The 26,132-nt window shown below is 34.1% G+C and overlaps 1 protein-coding gene across 14 annotated transcripts in view; it reads left to right on the plus strand.

The window, feature by feature from the left end:
- Nucleotides 1-26,132, plus strand: part of LOC126766105 (plasma membrane calcium-transporting ATPase 3) — a 211,527-nt gene that overhangs the window by 105,945 nt on the left and 79,450 nt on the right. Inside the window, exons 17-18 of one of the 14 annotated variants that reach the window (XR_007668706.1) lie at nt 7,368-7,492; nt 23,552-24,450. The exons of 11 other annotated variants lie outside the window; for them this stretch is intronic. Coding sequence is in view for 2 of the 3 variants with exons in the window: in XM_050483914.1 (XP_050339871.1) it covers nt 1,754-1,861 (108 nt within the window). In the remaining variant the exon portion in view is untranslated. Of the gene's footprint in view, nt 1-1,753; nt 2,232-7,367; nt 7,493-23,551; nt 24,451-26,132 lie in introns of those variants that run through there. 2 more of the 14 variants (XM_050483918.1, XM_050483914.1) reach the window with 2 other exon arrangements.

Consider the following 26,132-nt stretch of genomic DNA (forward strand, 5'->3'; position numbering starts at 1 on the left):
ACGAGTGTGTTGTGAAATATTTAAAGTTGTCCCGAATAATGCTACTAAAAAATTATTTTTGATAAAAATATAGACAAAACACATTCACTGAACTTAAATTATTAATTGTAAGCAAATTCACAAAAAATGTGTGGAAAAGAAGCTTTAAAAAAATTATTGTCTGGGGAAAACAACTGTTTTTGCTATTTTACGCAAGAACAAAGCTGAAGGAACCGTTAAAAAACTTAATATTGGAGGACGTCCCAGAGTCAATTCGGTAAAGTATGACTTGCGAATAGTGCGCGAGTTTATAAAATATCCCCAGATATCAACAAACAATGTTGTAGATAGCTCACAACTAAGAGAGAGTACGCGTACAATACAACGGCGCGCCGTTGATGTTGGTCTTTTTAGCTTCCGTGCAGTAAAAAAATCTTATATTTCCAAAAAAATCGGTTAGCACCTTTGGAATTTGCGAAACTGCATATAAATTGGTCTCAAGAGCAATGGAAGCCGATATTGTTTTCAGATGAGTCCAAATTTAATTTACAGAACTTAGATGGAATGACAGGTATACGAAGACCAACATGAAGCGTTTAGAGTGTCGATATTCGCAGGGTGCAGTAAAGCATGGTAGGGTAATATAATAGTGTGGGAATGCTTTTCTGGTCAGGGTGTAGGACCAATTTACAGAATAGAAGGGAACATGGATGGGTTCCAATATAAAAATAGACTGCCAACCCAAATGTTTCCTCACGCTATCCAAAAAATGCTGCCTGATTGGCAGTTTCAACATGTCAATGACCCCAGGCACATCCTTAAAGTTGTGAAGGATTGATTTTTGGAATAATAAGTTTATGTTATAAGATGGTCCGACCAGTTTCGTGACATGAATCCGATTAAAAACTTATGGGAAATTGTCAACAGGCAAATTAAAGAGGAACAGGTCCACGGTTATAAAAACAAGCTACTTGATGTATTAAAGCGAGCTGAGAATGGAATAAATGATTCACATATTAGTTATTAAATTTCATTTATGCATAAAAGATGTGTTGCAATCAAAAAAAATAATGGCTATTTAGTAAAATATTAATTTAAAACTAATTTATTTTCATATTTAGCTAAAGTCCAATGAGTTATGTCGCACCAATTTTTTACTTTTTTCCCTTCTGTTATAATTTATAAATCTTACATAAAAGTAAAAAAATATTATTGCATTGTTTCTTAATATAGAATATGTGGTCTAGCATCTATGTAAAAAGTTATGACGGAACATGTGTGAGACTCGAGTCAGTCCAATGAGTTTTGTCCGACACTGTATGTATATTGTCACCCAAAATGCAAAGTAACGTAACATCTCTTTCATTAGCGGTTAGGTGTAATCAGAGGCAAAAGGCTATACCAGTGCGATAATTTCATAAAATCGATTGTTTTTTCTTTTTCGATAATCGGTAAGTTCGTATCTTGAATAATTTTTGAATGGCAGCGTTCTAAAGAGCGACCGCTCGCATGTATAAATAGGATACTTGAAATTTTAAACGCGTTCATCTCGAAAAGATATTTTTTCAAAATTGAGTATTCCTGAATATATTTACTATAAAATGACCTAAGATCTTTTTGATTGGTTAAAAAAAAACGACAATTTTTTACTTAAAAAACGATTTTTTTCTGAACTACGCCATTTTGTTAATTTTTGATATTTGTCCAAAATCGTAGGTCATTGTATAGGAAATATCTTCAACTTTAATAAACTTTTTGAATTTGTTTGTTTCAGCTACTCATTCGGCTGGAATCGTGTCAGCAATTGGGGAACTTTTTTTTAACACTTCCGAAAGCAGCATATAACTCCGTTATTTTCAATATTTTTGGAAAAAAAATTTAAAATATAACTGAAAATACACATTAATATGTACAAAGAACTTCAAAAAATTCTATAAAGTACTTTCTTTTAAAAAATTCACTAAAATCGCCTAATTTTTTCATGGGTTACACTGGTATAGCGTCTTAAAAAAGGCAATTTTAAATAAGGTTTCGACTTGACTTCAGGGAAGTTTGAAAATAAAATTGTAATTAAAAAAATTACCAGTTCGAAAAACATAGTTTTGAGAAAAAACGCACGAGAATCCTTTGCTAATTATCGAATAACTTAACAATCTATTTATTTAAAATTTCTTATTACCATGGAAACCATAAGTTAACATGAGAAGGAAAAACGATATGAAATAAAAATTGCTCAGATTGAAACATGTATATATGTACATAGCAGAAACTTATTTTTTAACATATACATAAGTGGTAGGTATAATTAATCGCAATCAATATCTATATACATATGTATCTCGAATTTTTGGTGGTACGTTGTTTTGGATTTTAGGTGTCGATATGCGAAAAGTATTTTATATTTATCTTCGTTATAACTCCACACCCAACTCTCTATAATATATAAACTTACACCAATTTTTTAATCTAAAAGTGTTTAAAAAGTATTGTGAACTTTGAATATTCGTTGGCTCCGTTTAATCGATTATGACGACAAGGTCTGCCATTTTTAATTTTTTATTTTGAAAACGGTTTTGATTGAACGCGCTTTGATTCGCCTTTGATTTTTGCATATTTCAAAAAATGGATCAAAGAAATGCATAAAATTTTGAGTGAAAAACAAAATTAAGTGCGCGGACGGATTCCGAATATTGACTGTGGCGTATGGTGAAGCTACCTTGTATTAAAAAAATGCTTTTCGGTGGTATAAAATGTTCTCAGAGGGTCGACAAGAATATTTGGCAGACCTGACCCCTGTGATTTTTTGTACCCAAAACTAAAGTGGCCCATGATTATAGCTATATTGAGGTATGATTGAGAAGTTAAAACTGCATCGAAGGAGGAGCTAAATAAGATCACAAAAAAAATGTTTAAGTGCTTTGAGGACTGAAAAAAAACGCTGGCAGAAGTGCGATATATCTGGGGGTGATTACTTTGAAGGGGCAAAATAGGTATTCGTGAATAAATAAAAACTTTCTAAAGAAATACAAAATTCGTGATACTTTTTGAACAAACCTCGCAAATTGTCTTGCTTGATATTTTAGGAGGTTGGGTGTTGCTTTTGTAATCTGAAGAGATGTGCTTCTTCACATTAATATTAAAAGTAAAAGGAAAACCTGTCAAACCTCCCTGCGAGTACTATACGAGAAAGTATGCATGTTTGGAAAAAATATTTAAAAAGAAGTTCAAATTCTTAATATAAATTGATAATTAACAATGTAATCATACTAAAATAGGAAACAATAATTACAATTGTTTGCATAGTATTACTTAATAATTTATAAGTGGGTGGGGCCGCGTCGAGATTGTATATCAACGTTACCATCAGAATCGCAATCAACAAAAAACTTTATAATTTGCAACACAATTTTAATGTTTAGTTTGAATTGCTATTATTAACTGAATAAAGAGTCAACTGAAAGGTAATAGTTTATAATTGGAATAATTGATTTTTCTAATTTTACTGGTACTATAAATTATTAAATTTAAGAAAATGTAATTGTGTTGATATATACCATATTTTATATACATATTTATACGTAACGATTCTATTTAATTTGATTATATCTATATATTTAAATACTTTAGTTTTGCATGTATGTAAATGTCTGATTGGAATCCAATCAGTTCGAAAATTTTTGAAATTACTGTTTATTGTTTCACATATGTACATATATGTACATGTAAATGTGCAAGGGTAATTGATATGTACAGTTATAGCTATAATCACGATAACAATATTGAACTACCGCTATGAAATGAAGATGCTATAATTAACATATTCTAATAGTTAGATTGAGATAAACAGAATAAGAATAATGCTTAGTTTAGGCTAGGGTTAGGTTAGGTTAGACGGCTGATCAATGATCGCACGTGGACTGGTTCGGTTACAGATTGGCAAAACGCTTAGTAGCCAATACAAATTTGCATAGGCGCTTAATTTCAACACCCGCCAGTTCGGTGGGATGTTTAAAGTTATTCGCTCCTAAGTGTATAAGTCTTGACCTCCCAATGGCGGGACAGTCAAGAAGGAAGTGTTGAGCTGTTTCTACCTCATCTTCTTCCAAACAGCTTTTGCAGACGGCGTCTGGTAAGATTCCCAATCTTACAGCATGTACGGCAATAGGGCAATGGCAGGGCTAGCCATACATAGGGAAAAGAGATCCCTAGATCAGCTGCGATTAATCTTGAGCCAAAAGCTTTTGGGACTGCAAAAGTGCCGATGGTGGCCCAGCGTTGGCCAAGCTTCCGCAAAGCCCAGCTATCCAGTAGTAGAACACAAGAGGATGCGGGAGCATCGACCCGCTCCCATCCTACCGATAATGTTTCTAAGTTGCCTTTCCTTGCTAGCTCATCAGCTTTTCAATTACCTGCAACTCCGCTATGGCCCGGCACCTATACCAGTCTTATCACAAGTCCACTCGATGCTGTTGATAGCGATGTTAGGCAGTCTTCGACCAACTCTGAACGCACCGTAAATGAGTTCAAGGTGATGGTCACTTCTCTAAAGGAGGCCGCACTCCGGAGCAGCAAATCTACTGCAATAGTCAGGAAGTCTGAAACTAGAGTTGATAGAGAGCTCCCGACAGTAAGCCCCTCCACCAACCTTCTCCCCAAGCCTTGGCCCATCCGTAAAGAAGCTCGCTGCCCCTCTCCTCCAACGGCTTCTTCCCAGCCATAGCTTCCGGTATATGGGCAGAGAAGGAGCCGCCAGAGTTCGGTTTGGCGACTCCATCATCCAGATGATCCGGTATGCAGTCAAAGTGTTTGAGGATATCGGAGTGTTTAGATATGCGTTCTTTTAAGGGGCTATACCAGTGTGACGCATGAAAAATTAGGCGATTTTCGTGAATTTTTTTAAAAGAAAGTACTAGATTGAATGTTTCGACGTTCTATGGACGTAATAAAGTATATTCTTAGCTATATTAAAATTTATTTTTTTTTAGAAAAATATTGAAAAATAATAAAAAGTGCCTCAACTGCTGGCATGATTCCGGTCGAATGAGTAGCTAAAACAAAAAAATTCAAAATGTTTATTGACAATTTTCAACCAATCAAAAAGGTGGTAGTCCATTGTACAGGGTGCGGCAGTCAATACTGCAATTATAAATAGCGCGCAGGAGCGTAGGAGTGGTGGGGGGCGAGCAGCCAAGGTCACCATTGTGTTGTCCTATTCATAGCATTTCAGTAGACATGGAGCCGTGGACTAAGCAACAACGTTCGTTTGCCGTGAAAGCTTTTTATCAAAGTGGTAGCTATGTAGCCGCTCGGCGTCGTTTCCGAACGCATTTTCAAATTAATCGCAATAGACCAGTGCCTTCGGTAAACGCAATAAAGTTGTGGGTCGAAAACTTTGAAAATATTGGTGAAACACAGCCCGCGTGAGCATGAATGTTCTTAACGGAGTTTTTCCAAACCGAGTGATTTCCCGCAATGGCCCGATTCCGTGGCCGCCCCGTTCACCAGACCTCACTGCGTGTGATTTTTTCTTGTGGGGTTATCTAAAAAGTAAAGTGTACGAAGAAAGACCTCATACTGTTGGTGAACTGAAGGCAAGAATCCGGCTAGAAATTGAGAGAATTCCTCAGCCTATGCTTCGTGATGTTATGAACAGCTTCGCAAATCGTCTGCGCGATTGCCGTGCACGGGAAGGCCGCCATCTTGCTGATGTTATTTTCAAACAGTGATTATTTTCAATGTTTCTTAAATGCTTTTTAATGTAGAAAAATATTTTATGAATATAATTTTGATATCTATGTCCGTGTTTTTTTTACACCTACTTCAAAAATGCGGGATTGACTGCCGCACCCTGTACATATAGTAAATGTATTCATCTATACCCAGTCTTAATTTGAAATCGATTTCACTTATATACATATGTATGTTTGCACCTCTGACATTAAAAAACTATTCAAGATACGACCTTGCCGATTTCACAGGATATTTTTCAATATATAAACTATCTAAAAAGAAAAAAAAATAAAAATTTTTTTGAAAGTGTCACACTGGTATAGCCCCTTAAGAATTCAGATTCTCTGAGTCTAATAGCCACCTTCGCGGTCATACACCTTCCGGCGATGTCCACGGGTATTATGTTCAAAATGGCGTTAAATGCTACGGTTGTAGTGGACCTTAGTGCACCACATATGCTGATGAGCGCAGCCCGTTGAACGCTCATGAGTAGTAGTCTTCTCTAAAGCCCTCCACCACATAAAAACTCGATAGAACATAATTGGCTTGACTATGGTGTCATAGAGCCAGAGAACAACAGTCGCTGAGAGGCCCCATCTCTTGCCAATGGCTCCTCTGCAGCAGTATAGGCCTTTTTTGTTCTCTCTTCGATATTCGGCTTCCATGAAAGCTTCCTATCCAGGATGAGCCTTAGATATTTCACTGTATCCGCCGGTTGCAGGCGAATGTCTCCCTTTAGCGGCAGCGGTGCCACCGGGATCTTATATCTTTTGTGAATAAAACCATTTCGGTTTTACTTGGGTTGGTGAGACCACTTCCGACCGCCTAGATTGTTACGACGTTGAGATACCCCTGCGTCAACTCGTACACGGTTCTAAGGAACTTTCCTTTAACTATAAGTGCTACATCGTCTGCATAAGCAATCAACTGACAGCCAAGATCCTCGAGTTTTTTGAGTAAGTCGTTAACGATCAGGATCCATAAAAGAGGAGAGAGATCTCCACCCTGTGGGGTATCCCTACTCACACTTCGTCGTGCGCGAGCGTTGCCCCATTCCGTTTCAATCACTCTGTTGCACAGACAGACTGAGAACGAGGTGTTTGAGGTTTGATTCAACCCTAAAACCGTCTAGAGTAGTGATGACTGCCTCTGGCAGGACATTGTTGGAAGCTCCCTCGATATCAAGGAAGGTCCCAACAGCGAAATCCTTAACCCTAATGGCTTCCTCAAGCCATAACACGACAGTATGCAGGGCAGTATCCATTGACTTGCCTTTATGATAAGCATGTTGGGCTTCTGATAGATAATCCCTAGGAATGCGCCTCCTTAATGCTTAGCTTATGTTCAAACAATTTTTTTTTTCGCTCCATTGCCATACACCGACATTTTTACAAATTGTACGTTTGGCTAAGGTTTTAAATTTGGAAAATACACTTTAACTAAGAACTAATTTGTAAATAAGATCATACTCTTAATATATAACTACTGTCTAACTAAATGCCACGCCTTCTTGTGAACTCTGTCTGTGTAAAATATATACAAATTTATATGAGCAACACAAATTTCAACCAATTTACTATAACTATTGGATGATATTGTAATATTCCAGTTGTCTCATAATGAGAGATTTACACGAGCGATTGTTTTTTGAATTCTAGCAATGCAGAAACTGAACTGAGTAATACAAATATGGAATGATTGGTTTGGGCGAGAAATAATTGTAAATCGAGTTTACAAAGTTTCATATTGGAAGAAGCGATAGGAAGATTTAAAAATAGTTATAGTATGTTTAATTCGGTAATTATATAAGAAGTATCTTAAGTTAGCTTTCGTAACTTGTCTTGAACTCAAACATATTTCTAGTTCTAATTTTGTTGAAATGTGGAAAGTTCCCTTGCAAATGATTATTGCTACAGTCAGGTTTTTGAAAACGCGGTTGGTAGCCACATATTTTTTACTAAGATTGTTTCTAAATAATGTTCTCTTACTATTTAAATCTTGAAAACAGTTTTGAGTTTTATGTATGTATGTACATATAATATTTTCTATTATCAACACGGCTTCCATGATGTTTTGTCTTTTTGTTAGCTTCATGTGATGTGTTGCGTAAATTAAATATAGATTTGCATACAAAAGCACTCATACTCTCAATACTTGATTGCCAAAAACATACATACATCATATTATTCAAGTTTTTTTTATGTCTATATACATATATAGCCATATTTACAGTTTACAGAGAATAAATGCGTTAGGTGTACGTGTGATTTGTTGACACGAAAAATTATAATCCCCATCGATAACAATACGAAAATATTTATAAATCCTACAACTAGAAATTCAGTAAACGGCTATATTTTTATAACATATACAGTAGACCAATAAAGTTTACATATGTATACCTAGTTCTATTAAATTACGACACGTTTATTTGTTTCAAAATGAATAAATTTTGTGTATTTTTCTATCCATTTCAAGATATGTATATTTAGCATTAAATATAGCATATCAAAATATTGTTTTTTTATACAAATAAAAAAAATTAATGCTAAAGCTTAAAATGCGCCTAATCCATATCAAAAAAGTTTACGTACACCAATGATTATTTATATATATCAAAAGTAATTACAATAGTTTTACCGGTTTTTGGCCTACATTTTGTTGCAATTATTGTCTCTAGACGTCGACGTATGCTCCCCACTCGATTTCTAGTATTATTTCCGCATATTTTGACCCACTAAGTCGATGATCCAGTTTTTTGGCCTTATTTTGAAGAAATTCGATGTTTTCGAATACGGTTTTCCAAAAGGTTCCAGATATTTTAAATACAATTAATGTGTGGTAATTGCGGGACCTATAGATTTATTTTTTATTCCATAAAAACCATTCACGTACAAGATAAGTTGTGTGTTTTGGGTCGTTATATGCGACCGAAATCGAGTGGGGAGCATACGTCGACGTCTAGAGACAATAATTGCAACAAAATGTAGGCCAAAAACCGGTAAAACTATTGTAATTACTTTTGATTTATATAAATAATCATTGGTGTACGTAAACTTTTTTGATATGGATTAGGCGCATTTTAAGCTTCCGCATTAATTTTTTTTATTTGAAATAAAAAAAAAAAATATTTTGATATGCTATATTTAATGTTAAATATACATATCCTGAAATGGATAGAAAAAAACACAAAATTTATTAATTTTGAAACAAAAAAACGTGTCGTAATTTAATTGAACTAGGTGTATGTAAACTTTATTGGTCCACTGTATACTCAAACTTATTACATCGTATGCATGAAAGAAACTACTTAATAATGAAAATTAAACTTTATATATAACCATTAATTCGATACAAATACTTACTTATGTATTTCAAATAGATCAGCCCTGGTCTTTCATTTTTCTTTACTTTGTTTTGTTTTCAACTTTCTACATTCTTATAAAATATATTTAAGATATATGTTTTATATGTATATTAAAAACACTTCTACTATGATGGTATGTGATGCTTTTTTCTCTCAGCAATGAATTGTTAGTCACTATTTTTTAATTTGCACATTTTCTCTAAAAGTGAATGGATATATTCGAATATTTACGACTATAATAGCATATTTATAATTTGGATTAAAGACAACATGTTAATAAAATTCAAAATAATAACAAGAAGATAACACGATTAGGTCAAAAACAAAGTATTTCGTACATATCTCTTAAAAGCTGTTTCGCATCATCCTAGCATTGGAAACGTTTGGGGTAAATTTCTCTATGCTTTCTACACCCTCTGCAAAGACTCTAGATACGTTATTAAGATTCGGCAATTTTGTATCAGGGCCACTGGATAAAGTATATCCGATCTTCTAAACGTGCTGAAACATTATGCCGCTCATGCGTAGAAGCTGTTCCGGACTTAATAAGCATTCTCAGATCTACTACTGTCTTAATAGCATAAGGTTTAAGGATCCAAACGGATTAGAAAACGAAACTCCACTACTTTTGGCTTTGTATAACTGAATAACAAAGCTGAAGTTTGTCGTGAAGTAACTTTGAAAGTTACATGTTAATGCATTTTCTTACTCATATCAATAAGACTCTAAAGTAAATTCAGAAGAAATTCGAAGTATTTTGTGGCCACTGAAATTATTGCTTAAAGCACATTGGCCGACTTTGGAAAGCAAGCAACGAAAAATATAAAAAACCGTTCTCAACTATAAAGTTTGGTTTAGTAATTTCAGTTTTTTTACCTGAGAAATTAAAAAATACAATATCTTAACACCGTTAGAAAAATAATGTTCACAATAAAAACGATTAATTAATTCCTTAGAGCTTTCGTCGAATTGATTAATATGTACTTAACTATATACATACATATGTCTATTAAATATGTCGACGTGACGATTTACCATATTTCTCATTTATGACGTCAGATGTAAAAACTTAGCATCATTAAAAAAATTGGACTCGACTAGACTAGATAGACATTAAAAAAGCATCAATAACTTTAAAATATGTCAATGTTAGTTGCACAGGTCGTACCCTACAGTTGAATACCATATATCCACATTGACCTTACATATAACCGTTCTGTATGATATACTTGAAGTAGTTGCCAAGGCTATATTTTGAGTTTTTTATTTAAAAGCCAGTTTATTTTGTTTGATATGTATGTACATATGTTTTCTAATAACGCCTAGATAAAGTAAATTTTAATGGAAAAATTTTTGGTCTTGGTGAAAATATACATACATATGTTAACATGCTTACACTTTTGTTCAGCCGTCGTGTGCCTAAGTAATATTTCTGAACAGTACTCCCTATGCTCGAATGCTCGAATGCTTTTTTGTTTTCAGTTATATATTCTTGCAACCTGTTGCAACAGAGTATAATAGATTTGCTAGCCTAACGGTTGTACGTATCATCTAAAACAAAGCGAGATAGATATAGGGCTATATATGTATATATCAATGATCAGGATGACGAGAAAAGCTGAGAGCGGGTGACTGTTTGCCTGTCCGTTCGTCCGTTCGAGTTGTAACCTGAGTAAAAATTGAGATATCTTTATGAAACTTGGTATGCGGTCCAAAAATATGTCGAACGAGTGTTTTAGCTCGTTGGCCGGTATGGCCGCCAGTATGCCGTTGCAAGCCTTTTGAATTGCCTCTACGTCTGCATAACGCTTTCCTTTCATGAGCAAATGCATTTTTCCGAAAAGGAAGAAGAAGACATATCAGTTGAAAACGGGGAATGGTTAATGTGTAAAATGTGATTTTTTGTCAAATAATCGGTCACAAGCCTCGATCGATGAGAGCAATTTTTGGTCGTCAGTCAATTTGTGCAGAACAAACCGTCCACACACCTTTCGTAAGCCCAAATGTTCGGTCAAAATGCAATAGGCAATTATCGCCATAAACTTGTTTCATCAATCGAAACAAAATGTTGGCTCTTTGTTTCAAACTCATTTTCGCACCGATAACATAAACATACTGTCACTTAAAACGCAATAACTTCACTTCCAATCGATGAAATGTAATGCAATTCTCACTGGACAATCGATAAAGATAACAGATTCTAACGCACCAGTCAACATATAGACGGTGCCACCAAGGGGCACTAGATTCAAAAAGTCATGTTTACTTTGGAACGCACCTTGTATACGAGGAGATCCGGCCACGCGTTGCTGTGGTAGAAGTAGATTATTATATTATATTATTTATATTATAAACTATTCAATGCAGTGAAAATTTTATCTTATATATAAAAATGAAACGCCCTTTTTTGTATGTCTGCGCATTACGCCCGAACCACAGCACGGAAAGACGTGAAAATTTGCACGGGTATTCCTTTAGTCCTGGAGAAGGTTCTAACGGTGGCATTTTTTTGCAAAATCACTCTCGATTTCGCAATTTATATCTATATTTGTAGCTCTAGAACGGTTGTACCGATTTAGCAGGAAATTGGTAATGAGGTAGGTTGGAACCTTGGGACGGGCATATGCTACTTTCTACCGTTTTATGTGAAAAGTCACAACAATTCATTTAATATTTTTTACTTCAAAAACACGAAATAACATCACACAGCTACTTGCAGGGTGGCAGTGGATTTTATTTACATACACATATCGTATATATGAATTATGTTGATAGTTGTAACTGAACAAGAAAAAGTTGAATCACAATTTGAAATGAGCGCATAATAGCTAACAAATATTCCTGAAGCATTGCACAGAACAATGCAATATTTAAAAGGAACGATCAAGTCTGCGTTTTCCCTCGTGTAGTATCTGGGTTTTAGCCGTCGATTTTGCAATTTCATTCGATGAATGTTGAACTAAACATTACCATAAGAATTTATATAGGGCTTGAGACGCGCACTCTTCTGCTCTACTCTTGCACTGTTATTCACTATAACAAGAAGCATATCCAAGTATTTTATATGTGAACTATATATGATGTAGATGCAGATACTGTGAAGATGTTGTTTTACATCATACCTTTAGAGATTTACGAAGTTAATAAAAAATTTAGATTGTCAATTTAACTATTCCATTATATTTTATATCACGAGCCGCGGGTTTGGACTAGTTTACGAATAAAGGAGAAAACGTTTTTGTCAGTATAAGAATCCAAGGGTTTGAGATTTTATTTTGATTATGTGCATAGAAATAAATTTCATTGGCAAAATAACGAATTTAAGGCTGCTTTCTCAATGTCTGGTTACCAAGCTTTCTGGCTAGTTAATAGAGTTGTCCGGTTAATAGATTGTACTTAATAAACATCAACAATGTCCATGGTTGGTGGAGATGTCCGCCTAATGGGGCATCCATTTAATAGAGCTTTTACTGTATTCTTTATTTATGAATTGTTTTTACTATTCTATCTTCTAAGTTGGTGTGAACTCGACATAGTGTGCTAAATTTTACTAAAATCGGTTCAGTAGTTTAGGAGTCCATCGCGGACAAACATGTGACACGTACCTTTCATATATAAAGATTATTCAGGAATAATGAATCGTGGCTCTTAACTCCTATATACCTAATATAAAAATAATCAAACTTCCAGATGACTTTATACAGTATATATCGGCCAACATATGAGTTATCTTAATTAAATTTACTCATAACAGCGCATATTTGTGCCTAAAATGGATAAAGTTGGACAAAAACTTGACCCAGTCCCCATATAACTAATACCAGGATTTTCGAACATCCGGCTGTCTTTGCTTCAAATGACTGGTGATTGTATCTGAGGTACCTTAATGAAACCCAGGTAATATTTTTTTTAATATAGGGCATGATAATATTGGGTACTCGAAAAAGTATTTTCGTATATTGTCAATAGATGTCGTTGCAGTCGTATATCTACAATGTTGGAAAGGTGAGATTTTAAGCTTTATAATAAAATAAATACGGGGAAGTTGAAAAACAGTTACAGTTGAGTGAAAATAATAAAGAAATTCGCTATATTTTTAATTTTTGTATAAAAAAGGGAAGAATGCCACACAAGCCACTAGTGAAATGTGTGACGTTTACGAAGACGATGCTGTATCAGTTTGCGTAGCACAACACTGGTTCGTTCGCTTCCGTTCTGGGAATTTCGATTTGAAAGATGCACCTTGCTCTGGTGGACCTAACGTTGAAAAAGTCGATGAAATTATGGAAAAAATTGACCAGGACTGTCACATAAGCAGCCAAGACATCGCTAAGGAACTTAATATTAATCATCTAATGGTTTTAAACCATTTAAAAAAGGCTGGCTACAAAAAGAAGATGTTTTGGTACCACATAAATTATCTGTGAAAAATTTAATGGACCAAATGAACATCTGCGATTCTTTGCTGAAACGAAATGAAATCGAACCATTTCTGAAGCGAATGATAACAGGAGACGAAAAGTGGATCAAATACGACCATAATGTGCGAAAAAGGTCATGGTCCAAGCGTGGTGAAGTTCAACAAATGGTCGCAAAGCCAGGATTGACGCCTCGAAAGGTTATGCTGATTGTTTGGTGGGATTGGAAAGGAATCATCCACTTTAAGCTGCTCCAACCTGGTAGAACGATTGATTCTACATTTTATTGTCAACAAGGGCTTCGTCTTCCATTAGGACAACGCTAGGAAGTTTTAATGCATCCACCATATAGCCCTGTCCTTGCACCATTGTTTCGATCAATGCAGAACTCCCTTAATGCAGTAAAGTTGGCTTCAAGAGAAGCCTGTGAAAATTACTTGTCGCAGTTTTTCGCCGAGGAACCAGAAAAGGTTTATACTGATGAAATAATGTCCCTAGCGGAAAAATGGCAAAAAGTGGTGGACCAAAGTGGTACATACATACAATGTGGTTCATTATAAATATAAATAAAATACTATAAAATAAAGACTTTTACGACTATACAATATTTTCATGAATGAGGTCGTAATATACATAGATACCTTAAACATCAAAATTTGTTAAGATATTAGAACCAACAAAAAATGTTTTTGTTTTTGGTGGAGAGCTCAGCAATCGATAGTACTTTTTTAAACTATCGAAGCTATCGAGTGGTCCGATTACCGATAGTTTTGCAGCTAATTTCCGACTGATTTCACTATAAACCAATGGTCATTGTCATGGATAATATGGCACGAAACTGTTCTTTTTGCTTGTTGAAAGAGCCCATGGTCCTTCATAGCTGCCAAAGTCAACGGTGAGAGCATGGGCTATTGAACAGATGAAAAGCAAAACAACGAACTACCACTAAGAATCCAGCAGAAATAAATTTGCAAAATCGGTGGGTAATTTGTGAGATCAGATTTTTTAGTGAATTTTACGTATGTTTCCAATATTTATTTAAAGTCTACTATTAGCAAAAAAAAGTAAGACTTTTTAATATAAATTTCGCTGGAAAGCTCATTTGTCGAAATATTCGGCGATTTTTATGATGAGCGAAACTATTCAATAAAAAAGTTTTGTGTCCGAAATGAAATTTCTCGTGCAGAAACGTTCAAAATGTAGGAAGGGCTTTCCTTCACTTGTCGCGAGCAAATGTTTTTAATTAGTACAAATTATTCAAAGAGGGTCAAGAAAGCTCGACGACGCACCACGTCGGGACGGCCATCAACATCAACTGATAATCCATACGTCAATATAATAAAGGAATTAGTGCTGAAAAATCGATGATTAAAAGTCAGAGATCTTACCGGCATCGTTGAAATATCGAAAAAATCAGTGAAAACCATTTTGAAATATCATTTGGGCTTAAGAAAAAATCACTTGATTTTTAGCAAAAACAGTCTTGCGTTCACAACTGTGAAACACCGCTTTCTGACTACCAGGATGGCATGAAACGTAGTATTTTACTGTCGACTAATATCTATGCTTATTACCCGGAAACAAAATAAATCGGCCGAAAATTGCCTTGGTTATCAGCACCAATTTAGCAGTGATCGTTAAATGTATGTATGTATATGTTTGTCTTTATGTTGGCTTGCCTAAATGAAATATGCAGAGTCACTGAAAAAACTCTGTGCCCATATCACATAGCCTTTCAAATGGCTGCGCAAGACGAAGGTGATGTTAAGAAATACTTTTTCAAAAGTTTGACTTTCCTGCAACAATTGGAGCAATTGATGGGATGCATATTCAATGATGCGCCCAACAGTTAATGAACATTTGTATTTCAATAGGAAATACTAAAGCAATTGTGTGAGTAAGGCCAAATGAAGAGACTGTTGCAGATGTGTACATATGTGACCATAAAATGGTTGTAAGAGCCGGTAATGCTCGTTTCAGAGGTGCATCTTACAATTCATATGTGTGGAAAGTGTCACTTTGGAGACGCAAACTAAAGACAGAGAAACATGTCTCTTATACTATGTTCGGACCGACAACGAAAACATGTTTTCGTGGGAAAAACTAGTTTTCGCACGAAAACTTGTGTTTTCGTCCATGTAAAATCTGTCAAACGAAAACACAGTTTTCGCTGAAAACTACTTGAAAACTTACATTCCACTCATTATAATCGGTGGCTGCTCTAGTTTAATCGATGGTTTTGGAAGACATATTTTGCCGGCCCTAAATTGTAACGGCACAACAACAAACACACGCAGAAAATTATTTGCAATGGCTATAAATATGTCAGACCAAAACCCACGTTTATTTTCGTGCCGTCATATATCATTAGATTCTGCAATGGATGCTCTCTTGGCCTTGCATATTTCGGTATAGGATTTTTGCATTTTGTGTCATCGTGCAATCTTGCAAGAGCAAGAGAAAGCCGTTACTGATTGTTGTCAGTGAGAACTCATCGAAAACACACATTGTCGGTCCGAACGACTTAGATTCCACAACATACAAATGTGTTTTCAAAATGTTTTCAATGTCGGTCCGAACATAGTATTAGGTTTGTTTATTATTTATTTATACCAATTTCTCAATGGTTCATTTTTATTGATATTAAAGGAAACTCGTTAACTCTTTATCGAAAAACATTCTCTAGCGGGATCAATTGTTGAACACATGTGTGATGTACTCAAGGGAAGGTTTTAAAACTTTGTGAATTAATACAAATGATGATTTATTCACTGGGTTTGGTATAATAAAGGCACTTAAAATATAGTGTTTTAAAATTTATGAATTAATGCTGATGTCGGAAAATTGTCATCAAAATCGCTCTTTTTAGGCCATGTAACAACAATTAATTTGAAGCATTTCCTTTCTTACCCTTACATTGAACTTTGAGGCTTTCAACATTTATTTTATTATCGTTAATCACCGCCTTTACGAAAATATACTCACTTTTTCTTATACCACTTCGATCACCTACGGTGTTACTTCGCGCATTTTTCACCACGCTAACTGGTTGTGAGACTTTGCACCCGTGGGCATAATAGTCCTTTCCCTTGCACTTAAAACAAATAACGTTGTTTATTCCCCACGTGGGCATTCTTTAGCTAAATAACCTTGTACTTGATGACGGATTTACCACTCTGTTATTTACCACGGCCGTGCCTTTAATTCTTTCATATACCCGGATTTATTCTTTCAAACTACCCGTCTGATACAACACAATAATTATTGCGCACTCCTTCACTGCTTTAAAAGTACCTAACGGTTCTCTATTCGCAAAGTACTGTAATATATGCCACCAATGCGTCGTCTACTTTAAACGACGCTGTGGCGCATACAGCTGCCTACAAAATATTAGCCAGGAATAAAGGAATGTCCAACTTATTCCAGTGTGAGAGCGCTTCAAAATTAGCGTTTTTTTTATAACATTTTCTATTATGGCCAGATTGGACAGAATAATAATTTTTGGGCATTTAAATTAAAACACCAAACATTTAATACGAAGAAAGATAAAGAGATGCCCAACTCATCTCTCATTGGAAGTGAGAGAGCAATTGTTAAACGTCAAAACCTCCTGAACTTTGTCAGCTGATCGAGTTCAGGAGGTTTTGACGTTTAGCAATTGGAAACGAGTGATGGTCACATTTAAATCTTACCATAAAAATATGTAAACGGAGGGATTTGTTGCTTCGTTCAAGACCACTTATAAGAAATGTAAAACAATGAAAATTAAAAAAAATTGTGAAATTTAAATGTATTTGAGGAAACGTTTTGTAATGTTAAGCAAGATAGTGTTATTTTCAATGGAAAATTATTAAGAACATTTATTGATTGAGAGCTAAAATGTTTAAATTATTTTATTGGGTATTGAAAGACCAAAAGTCATTCCGGTCGGAACTACTGAAGTCATATTTCAAGGGTAAATAACAAAATGGCGGACTTTAAAAAAAGTCCTTTTATTTTAGCAAAGAAAGGGTGTAAAATAAAAAGTTAGGGGTGATAAAAATTATCGATAGTACCGACGAGAACTATAAGTGTGTAGAACAGTCTGTTAAAATTTGAAAACAATCCGTTAAGTAGAAAAAAAGTTAGGCCGACCAGAAAAACAAATTTTTGAGAAAAACGCGTTTAAAGTTCAACAACTCCGAGAGAGAGGATTCCGAGGCGCTCTAGGAAACTCGTTATAACTCCCGAAATATTTCAAATTTCTGTCTGAAATTTTCACAGTATATTCTCAAGACATTGCACTTTCAAATTAAAGCTTAGTACGCAGCTCTCAAGAAACGTAAAAACTTCATATAAAAAAACGCTTAAGAAACGGTCAAGATACTTTCCTGCGACAAACTTACTTGTGCTAGTACGCAGCTCTCAAGAAATCTAGTACTAATTTTTGATACTTTTTTTCAGTAAAATGTGAATATGGCAAACCTTGTTTTGCGAAGAAACATCAAATCAACAATTGTTTCTTGAAGGAAATTCGAAGTAATCGTCAAATTCATCCTAAATTAGTTGAAATCATTATTATGAAGTATATTCCATTTTGAAATGTTGTATAAAACCTACCAATCATCAACAACATTTCTTAAATCTCAATGAAAATATTTATGTTACCATATACATACACACATACATATTACGCACAAAGTTTGTTTTCTTTGTTTATTCTCTCTTGCTCTTCTAATGTAGATCATTCACAATGCGTAACCAGCTGCCAAAATTACTTGAGAAATAATGTATTTTTTTTCTTGAGCAATTACTTGAGAGCTGCGTACCAACCTTAAGCAAAAAAAAAAATCGATTTTTTGAACCCAAGTTACTACTACCTTAACAGACCATAAAAAGATTAAAATAGTTTCACCATACATTAATTAACCACTATATAGTAATTTTTATTCGTACTAAATGTTGGGTGTTTTAATTTAAATGCCCAAAAGTTATTATTTTGTCCAATCTGGCCATATTGGAAAATGTTATAATAAACGCTAATTTTGAAACGCTCTCACACTGGAATAAGTTGGACATCTCTTTATCCCTAGTTGTTACTGTTTACTTCTGGTCTTTCGATGATGCCCTCTTTTCATTGGTGTGAATATTTCACAAGTTCATTGGTACTGCTATTTCTAATTACTAGCTGTTCTGCTTGCCGTTAGACTTTGGCGTTCTAACGGTATCGCCTAATGCTCCTTGGACCTCAGGTGCAGTCTCTTCTTAGTATTTTACGTATCGCCATCTTCCTGTGAATTTCACAAACGCACTTATTACATTTAAATGTCTTCGTTGATTCAATGAACGCAGACTAAAAGTTTCGCCAATTCACTCGCCAGTATGTCTCTTAGTTTTTGAAAAATATTCACCTTTTCAATAAAATGGTCTTGGGCGAGATCACCAGTATGCCCGTAAGTTTTTACTACACAATCACTTTAAATTCAGGGGTGTTGTGGAATCTGATAGTTGTCGGAATCAGAATTGAAACCGATCAAAAAGAGCAGTAGGTGTCATGAATTCAGATACTTATTATTGGTTTGATATTCGAAACAGAATTTGTGTCTGTTTTGGGTGTCACGGAAACCAATTTTTATCGGTTTTGCTGTGAGAAACAAATCAAGAAGATAGTCGCACACAGTTTTGAAATATAAGTTAAGAAATCAAGTTATTTTATTATTTCGAATTAATGTATCTTTATTTCTATAGGGGAAAACATAAGTATAAAACACGGAATGTCTCAATTATTGAGTTTTTTGAAAAAAAAAAATGCGGTTATTTAAGGGGGGAGCTTGCTTTAGAGGCTTAAAACAATCGATTTTTTTGAGGTTTTTTTGGGAAGGAAGAAATAATTGGTTAAGGCGAAATTTCTAGGGTGTATAGTTATGTATATCCGCATCATCCGCAAATTTTTTTGATACGAAATCTTTTACATTTTGCCTTTGGGAAGCAATTGCCAGATGCTTCTAGCATGTGCATATGCCAGACGGCGGGCAGGATGCAGGTCGTAATTTCTATCGGAAACAAAAAATTCAAAGAGATTCATATTTTTTAATAACTTATGTTCAAGTTAAACTAGAAAATTTTCAAAAAAAAGTGAAAAATTTTTAAAATTTGAAAAAAGTGGTTTTTGACTAAAAAAAAAATAGCATTAAACATATGTTCATACTTAACTTCTCTTAGTTTTTTTAGTTTAAATAGAAGGTAATTTAATGCCAACGATAATAAACTTTGCCCCAATTCCATACGACGCTTAGTTTTTTCTATCCTGCCCGCCAATTAAGAAAAATCGTACAACTTCTTCTTTCTGCCCAATTGTTCATAACCTTGGGGAAATATTCTTAGACAATTTTTAAAGAGATTTATGCAAAAAAAAAAATGAATTTTTTGGAGCTTCTAAAGCAGACTCCCTCCTAAAGATAATTTACAAAACGTAATAAACGTAATTTAACACCCAAATGCATATTTATTCATTCGATAAATGTTATCTCTTAAAATCTTTCTTTAATTCGGAACTCATTAAAAATTTTAATAGGATTGCTTCCAAATGTATTCATTTGCAAGTTTTGCCACATTAGTAAACAGATGATTCGAATATTGGTTTTGCGTATGTTCGAAAAGACGAAAATCCAATCAGATTCTGTGACACTATTGAAAATCAGAATTGGTTTGCAATTCTGACACCTAAGCAACTCTGTCTTGGATTCCACAACACCTTTGATTGTTACCGAAAGCTCTGTTTTAGGCCATACCGCGAGTATGCGTAATAGTTTTTTTTAGTCTTAAAACACGTTCACTTATGAATTTTTTCTAGGGAAATCGCTCTTTTGCGAACCAGGACGAGCCCCCATTTGTAGAATTTCGTTTTTAAAATTAAAACTCCACTTTTGCTGCCGCGCTCGGCGTTACAATCAGGAATATTCGTAATTCTGACGCTATGGTAGACGCGATATATTTATTATCACCCACAAAATTCTTGTAATCCACTATTCGATATTCGAATAGGTGGTTGCCAACTGTCTAATAATTATTCTAATTAAAATTCCATGAGATATACCTATGAGCAAAAAATGGTAAGACTTTCTTCGTAATCTTAAAATACTAAAAGAATAAATTATTCTTCACAATCTATGTCATCGCCCTCAAAGCCAGCGTTTTCCAATAAAACGGTTTCCCCGCAGAGGCCATTTGACTCACTAGATAGCCAGAAGTCACACGAAGCTAAATCAGGCGGATCGATGGTTGCGGCACTATATTAGTGAAAATTTGGCGACAAACTCACGAAGAAACAGTGTCAGTGCTTTATTTTGGTGCAAAAACGACGCTTAATACTTAAATAAACTTCGCGCCAACGACGCTTAACACTTAAATAGTATTCCTTGTTGACAGTTTGGCCGGTCAGAAGGAATTCTTATGGCACCTCACCTCGATAATCGAAGAAAACTGTCAATATAACCTTGACTTTCGACCTGGGGTCGAATCGTTACATCCGTGAACGTATCACTCGTCACGTAAAAGTCTGTATTTCGTATTATGATATACGTGATCGTAACGCTTCTATCGTAACCTGGCATGATGACATACGTGAACGTGTATATAAACGTATCCGTTCGTTCGAATCATCGTTCGAATGCAAACTACCAATCGTAATAGACAAATTTATGGAAATGTGAGCAAATGTTTTTTAAATTTTGAGTTTTTTATCATTTTTAGAAATATCTCATTAAAAATTAAAAAAAAATATATATTTATATGAACGAAACTTTTGTATTTTAGTTGACAATAAAAATAATGTAAATAATTTAAGGTTAAGGATATATACATTTTTGAATTAAAATTACTTATTTGGTCGATTGCGGTGAAGCGGTTCGCTACCCCGTTGTGCATTTCTTGTGTGTGATAAGAAGCGCAATTTTTGAGGGTCGTACCTAATTGTAAATTTTATGCAGATGTTATGTAATGCCTCACAAATGTTAGCAAATCTTCCACTTTTGTGGGGTGATACCTTCCTCTCTTGCCATATCCTCAAATACTCCACCGTCTTTTTAAGATTTCAATGCTTTGTTCAACGATACATCTACAAAGAAAATTTTATTAATGAGGATTCATAATTTTTTTATACCTACGGCTCTCCTAGCTATCTCCGCACTATTTTTTTATGCCCATCACTTTCACTAGAGCTCAAATAAAAAAACAAAGTTGGATTCGTTTTGATATTTAATTAGTTTTTGTTAGTTTATTGAAAATTTCGCAACAGTTTTGACAGTTCCACATCTATTGTGACCTAAAAATACGATCCAAAGCAATGTGGAATTTAAAAACTATTGTGAATTGAAAATACATTACGATCCGTTTGCTATCGTATGTCATATTGCCAATCACCGCATACGATTGACGTATCACGTAATTTTCTTTCGTATGTTTGCCGATCCGTGCACGGATGTAACGATCCGACCCCTGGTTAGACGTGTTTCTTTCGATTTTCCATTTTAAGCATTGTTGTATCAAAAAAAATATAGCAGGAGAAGGCAGTAAAGGCATAGAATATCAAGTCAAATGGCAACGAGTGCAAAAAAAAACATTTTCCATATTCTTATCATATATTTGTGCGTACTGTTATTATTTACTAGCTAGCGTTTTTTATATTCAAGTTTGTGATGGCTATTTTATAAAAATTTACATAGTAGGAACTATTTTACATATTTTTTATAAACTTAAAGTGAGTGAATTAGTAATAACTTTCAACAAAATACTAAATAATATAAATTCACTTCCTCTGTCCAAGAAATTATAAATAAGTAAGAGTATTTTAAATGTACTATTATTACAAATTACTATTTTGATTAAGTTTTTTAAGCGATTATAAAAATTATAATCAAAACAATTTTCTAACGTTTGTTTGATGATGAACTCATTGCGATATTTTGCATTGCACTGGCTTTCCTGCATCAAAACAGATTAGGGGTATTCGCTTGCTCTTGCAAGATTGCAGATTGCAAAAATACTATACCGAAATATATAAGGGCACGAGAGCATCCATTCCAGAATCTAGTGATATATGAATGGCTAATTCGGTCAAATTGTTGTGAATGACTATTAAGCATGGATATTGTGAATTGGCGCACCTTCTGCATACATTTTTAACAAAAAGACCTGTAACAAATCTTTATATTTTAAATAGAAATAATAAAATCTATTTAAAACTTACCTTCCTCAACAATTTAATGACGTAATATGTCTTTATGTAAAATGACAGCTAAAACAGGGTTGCAATTATATTTTTACGTGACATTGCATGCAAATATACATAGGTTTTGGTCTGACATATTTTACAGCCATTGCAAATAATTTTCAGCGTGTATTTGTTGTTGTGCCTGTGCACCAAGAGGAAATATATGAAATTCTTGCACCGTGCAAGGGTCTTGCAAGAGCAAGAGAATACCCCTATTATGTATTGTTTGCTTTGTTGAGAGAACCGAACAAGTCAAGTCAAGTTTGTGTCTTTTGCCTTTGTTCCTATTCAAGCTCACCACTTAACGTAAATTTCTGTAAATGATATGAAACAATGTTAATGCAATAGGTTGCTCGTTACTTTGGTGATATCAAGTGCTCTTGTACAGCAGTCTAGTATGTATGTATTACCTGTGAACTGTATTAAAAGTGAATTGGGAAGGTTTTAATATTAGACACTTAATTTTTTCATGTTTATAGTCATGTTGATACCATTTAGTCTATGATATTGCTTACAAAATGTTAATATTTTACATTATACATCCTTATACATAATAGTATTGGCTGTTTATAGGACTTATGTTTATGTAGCATTACTCATTGCTTGAGGACTGTCATGCGTGGAAGAAAATCTTATCTAAAACCTAGTATATCCCAGCACTTATTTAGTCATGCGTACGCGCACATCAGACCCTAACGTAACGTTTTAATTTTGTCAGCTTTTATTTCTATACGAATTGAATAATTATGTGTTATATTTTCTTTTTCAATCTATTTATTGAATGTTTATTAATTTTTGAATTTTAAGCCGCCGGAACCAATTCGAGAGACTGAAGTGTAATTGACAAATGCATTGTAGAAACTGGCAACTTAACGTTTACCTGTTCATTATACCATAAATATGATAGAGTGAAATAAATGTTTAATGAAGGAATTTATACCAACAACTATATTTATATAAATATATATATATATATATTTATTGAATGTACCATATATACATATATATATACAGGCAATATAAAAATAATATACAGAGAGCTGTATTTATATTAAATACCCAGTATAGGAGATTTTGTAATTGCTACAAATAAGTATATAATGAAGAACAAAAGTTTGACTAAATAAACCATTGATGCATAAAAGTAGCAAGAAGTTCAAAGAAATGTAACATCTTAACATTACAACAATAGTCTGTACTAAAACAAAAATACTTATTCGAAAACGTGGAAATGCTCATCAAACAACAAAACTAAATCAAATACCTTACAACATACGTTAAATGAAATAGTTTAGAGATCAACGATACAAACAAAAATAGATTTAAAATGCAATAAATATCATTAATGATAAAAAGGAATAAACCAATTAAATAATTATTAACGCCACATAAAGTGTTATGTACACGCAAGCTAAAAAGCATTGGAACGTACACAGACAACAAGAATGGATGAGTTCTTAAGAGTCTTCTAACTGTAAAACTCCACTCATACGCGCCCGAAATGTGCACTTAATTCGAGGACTTCAACAGCAAAATAATATCATACCTTACATATAATCCTAACTGTACAATGTTTTTGTAGAAGTACGAATTGAAATTAAACATATTTCCAAAAAAACTAGTGTAAACAAACTTACAGTAATTGGTAATGTAGCAATTTTATTTAACAAGAACATTAGAAAAAAATAAACGAGTTCATAAAAGCAGTAACGTGTAACATATCTACTATGTGTGTGCATATATAAAATATATGTTTTTGGTATTACGATCATGTACTAAGTTATTGGTGGCTAAGCCAAGTTTACCCAGCTCACTAATCGATCAGCTAAATAATGCTTTCAATTTTGTTTCAGTGCGGGAGATAATGTTTTAGTAATTAGTATATTCAGCTCTAATGGGACAAATTAATAATACGAGGTGTGTTCAAAAAAAACGAGAATTTCAGTTTTTTGAAAAAAATATTCATTAACTTTTATTAACATTATCGCCCTCAAAATAGTCCTCATTCGAAATTATGCACTCATGCCAGCGCTTCTTCCAATCGTCGAAACACTTCTCAAACTCAATTTTTGGGATAGCTTTTTACTCTTTCAGCGATTTTTATACTCTTGCAAGATGTTGCTACAGAGTGTAATAGTTTTAACGTTTGTTTGTCGAGTAATCGAGTTATATATAGGGTTATATACATATGTATATATAAATTAGTTTTCTACAGCCCATAGCACGCGAGCACTCTCCGAGTGATCTTTGAGTATACGTGTATTTCACACAGTCTTGGATCAAATAATAATTATTATATCGTAGAAACGAAGACAGTGCCTATTTCTTTTTGACTGCGAACTATAATTTTCTTTAAAGAACATGTAAAGATATGCAAATAGTTTGATATAACAGTTGTTAATTATTCATAATTAAAAAATACAATTACTTATATTTTTCATTAATAATGCTAGGGAAATTATAAATAATTGTGTTGTTAGTTGGAACAGAATCTATGGAAAATATTTATTAAATTTTCATACAAAAACAGTTTAAACGAAACCAGTGATGGTCCGTCTGTCCTTCGGCATAAATCAATAACTTAAAACTCCAGAGACATTCAATTTTACCGATGGTATTAGACAGCTTTATAACAGTCAGCGTCAAAATCACGCAATGGGCGTGGCACCGCCCTCTTTCAGGTGGAAATCCATATCTCAGGTCCTACCGGTATCAACCATATTTGGTATATAATGTTATCTTGACAACCCCATGTCCCAGAGCGAAAACGATCGAAAGGACTACAAGCCCGCCTTCTTCCTACGTAACACAGATTTAAATTCTACTTCTTTTACTATCCAGTATGCAAATCACGCACCCATAAATGTATCTATATAAAACTTTGCCCAAATAGTGCACTTAAAATAGGACACCTTATGACCGAAGAATATCCAAACATAATTATTTTCTTAAAATAGTATCCCTGTATGTCAAATGGGTTGAATCGAAATAATATTATCGTTTTGTTATTGTTGCAGTCGTTAAGGTCAATTTCCGGAATAGCCTTCAATTCGCGTAGCAATTCACATTTTGATGTCTGCGACGGTGCATTATCGTCTTGCAAAAACCAAGAGCTGTCGGCCAATAGTTCCGGCCTGTTTTTACGCAGAGTTTGAGTGAATTGGAACCAATTGTGCTTTTACTTTTATTAGGCCAAAAGATCTTTCAAAATGTATTTCACTGATTTTTCCGATATTCCAGCAATGGCAGTAAGATCTCTGACTGTCAATTGTCGATTTTCAATCACCAATTCCTTCATTTTATTGACTTGTTGATTAACAGTTGATGTTGTACCCGAACCTATTTGAATAATTTGTACCAATCAAACACACTTGCTCGCGATAAACTC

This window comes from Bactrocera neohumeralis, unplaced genomic scaffold (genome assembly GCF_024586455.1).
Source record: "Bactrocera neohumeralis isolate Rockhampton unplaced genomic scaffold, APGP_CSIRO_Bneo_wtdbg2-racon-allhic-juicebox.fasta_v2 cluster11, whole genome shotgun sequence".
Classification (NCBI taxonomy): domain Eukaryota; kingdom Metazoa; phylum Arthropoda; class Insecta; order Diptera; family Tephritidae; genus Bactrocera; species Bactrocera neohumeralis.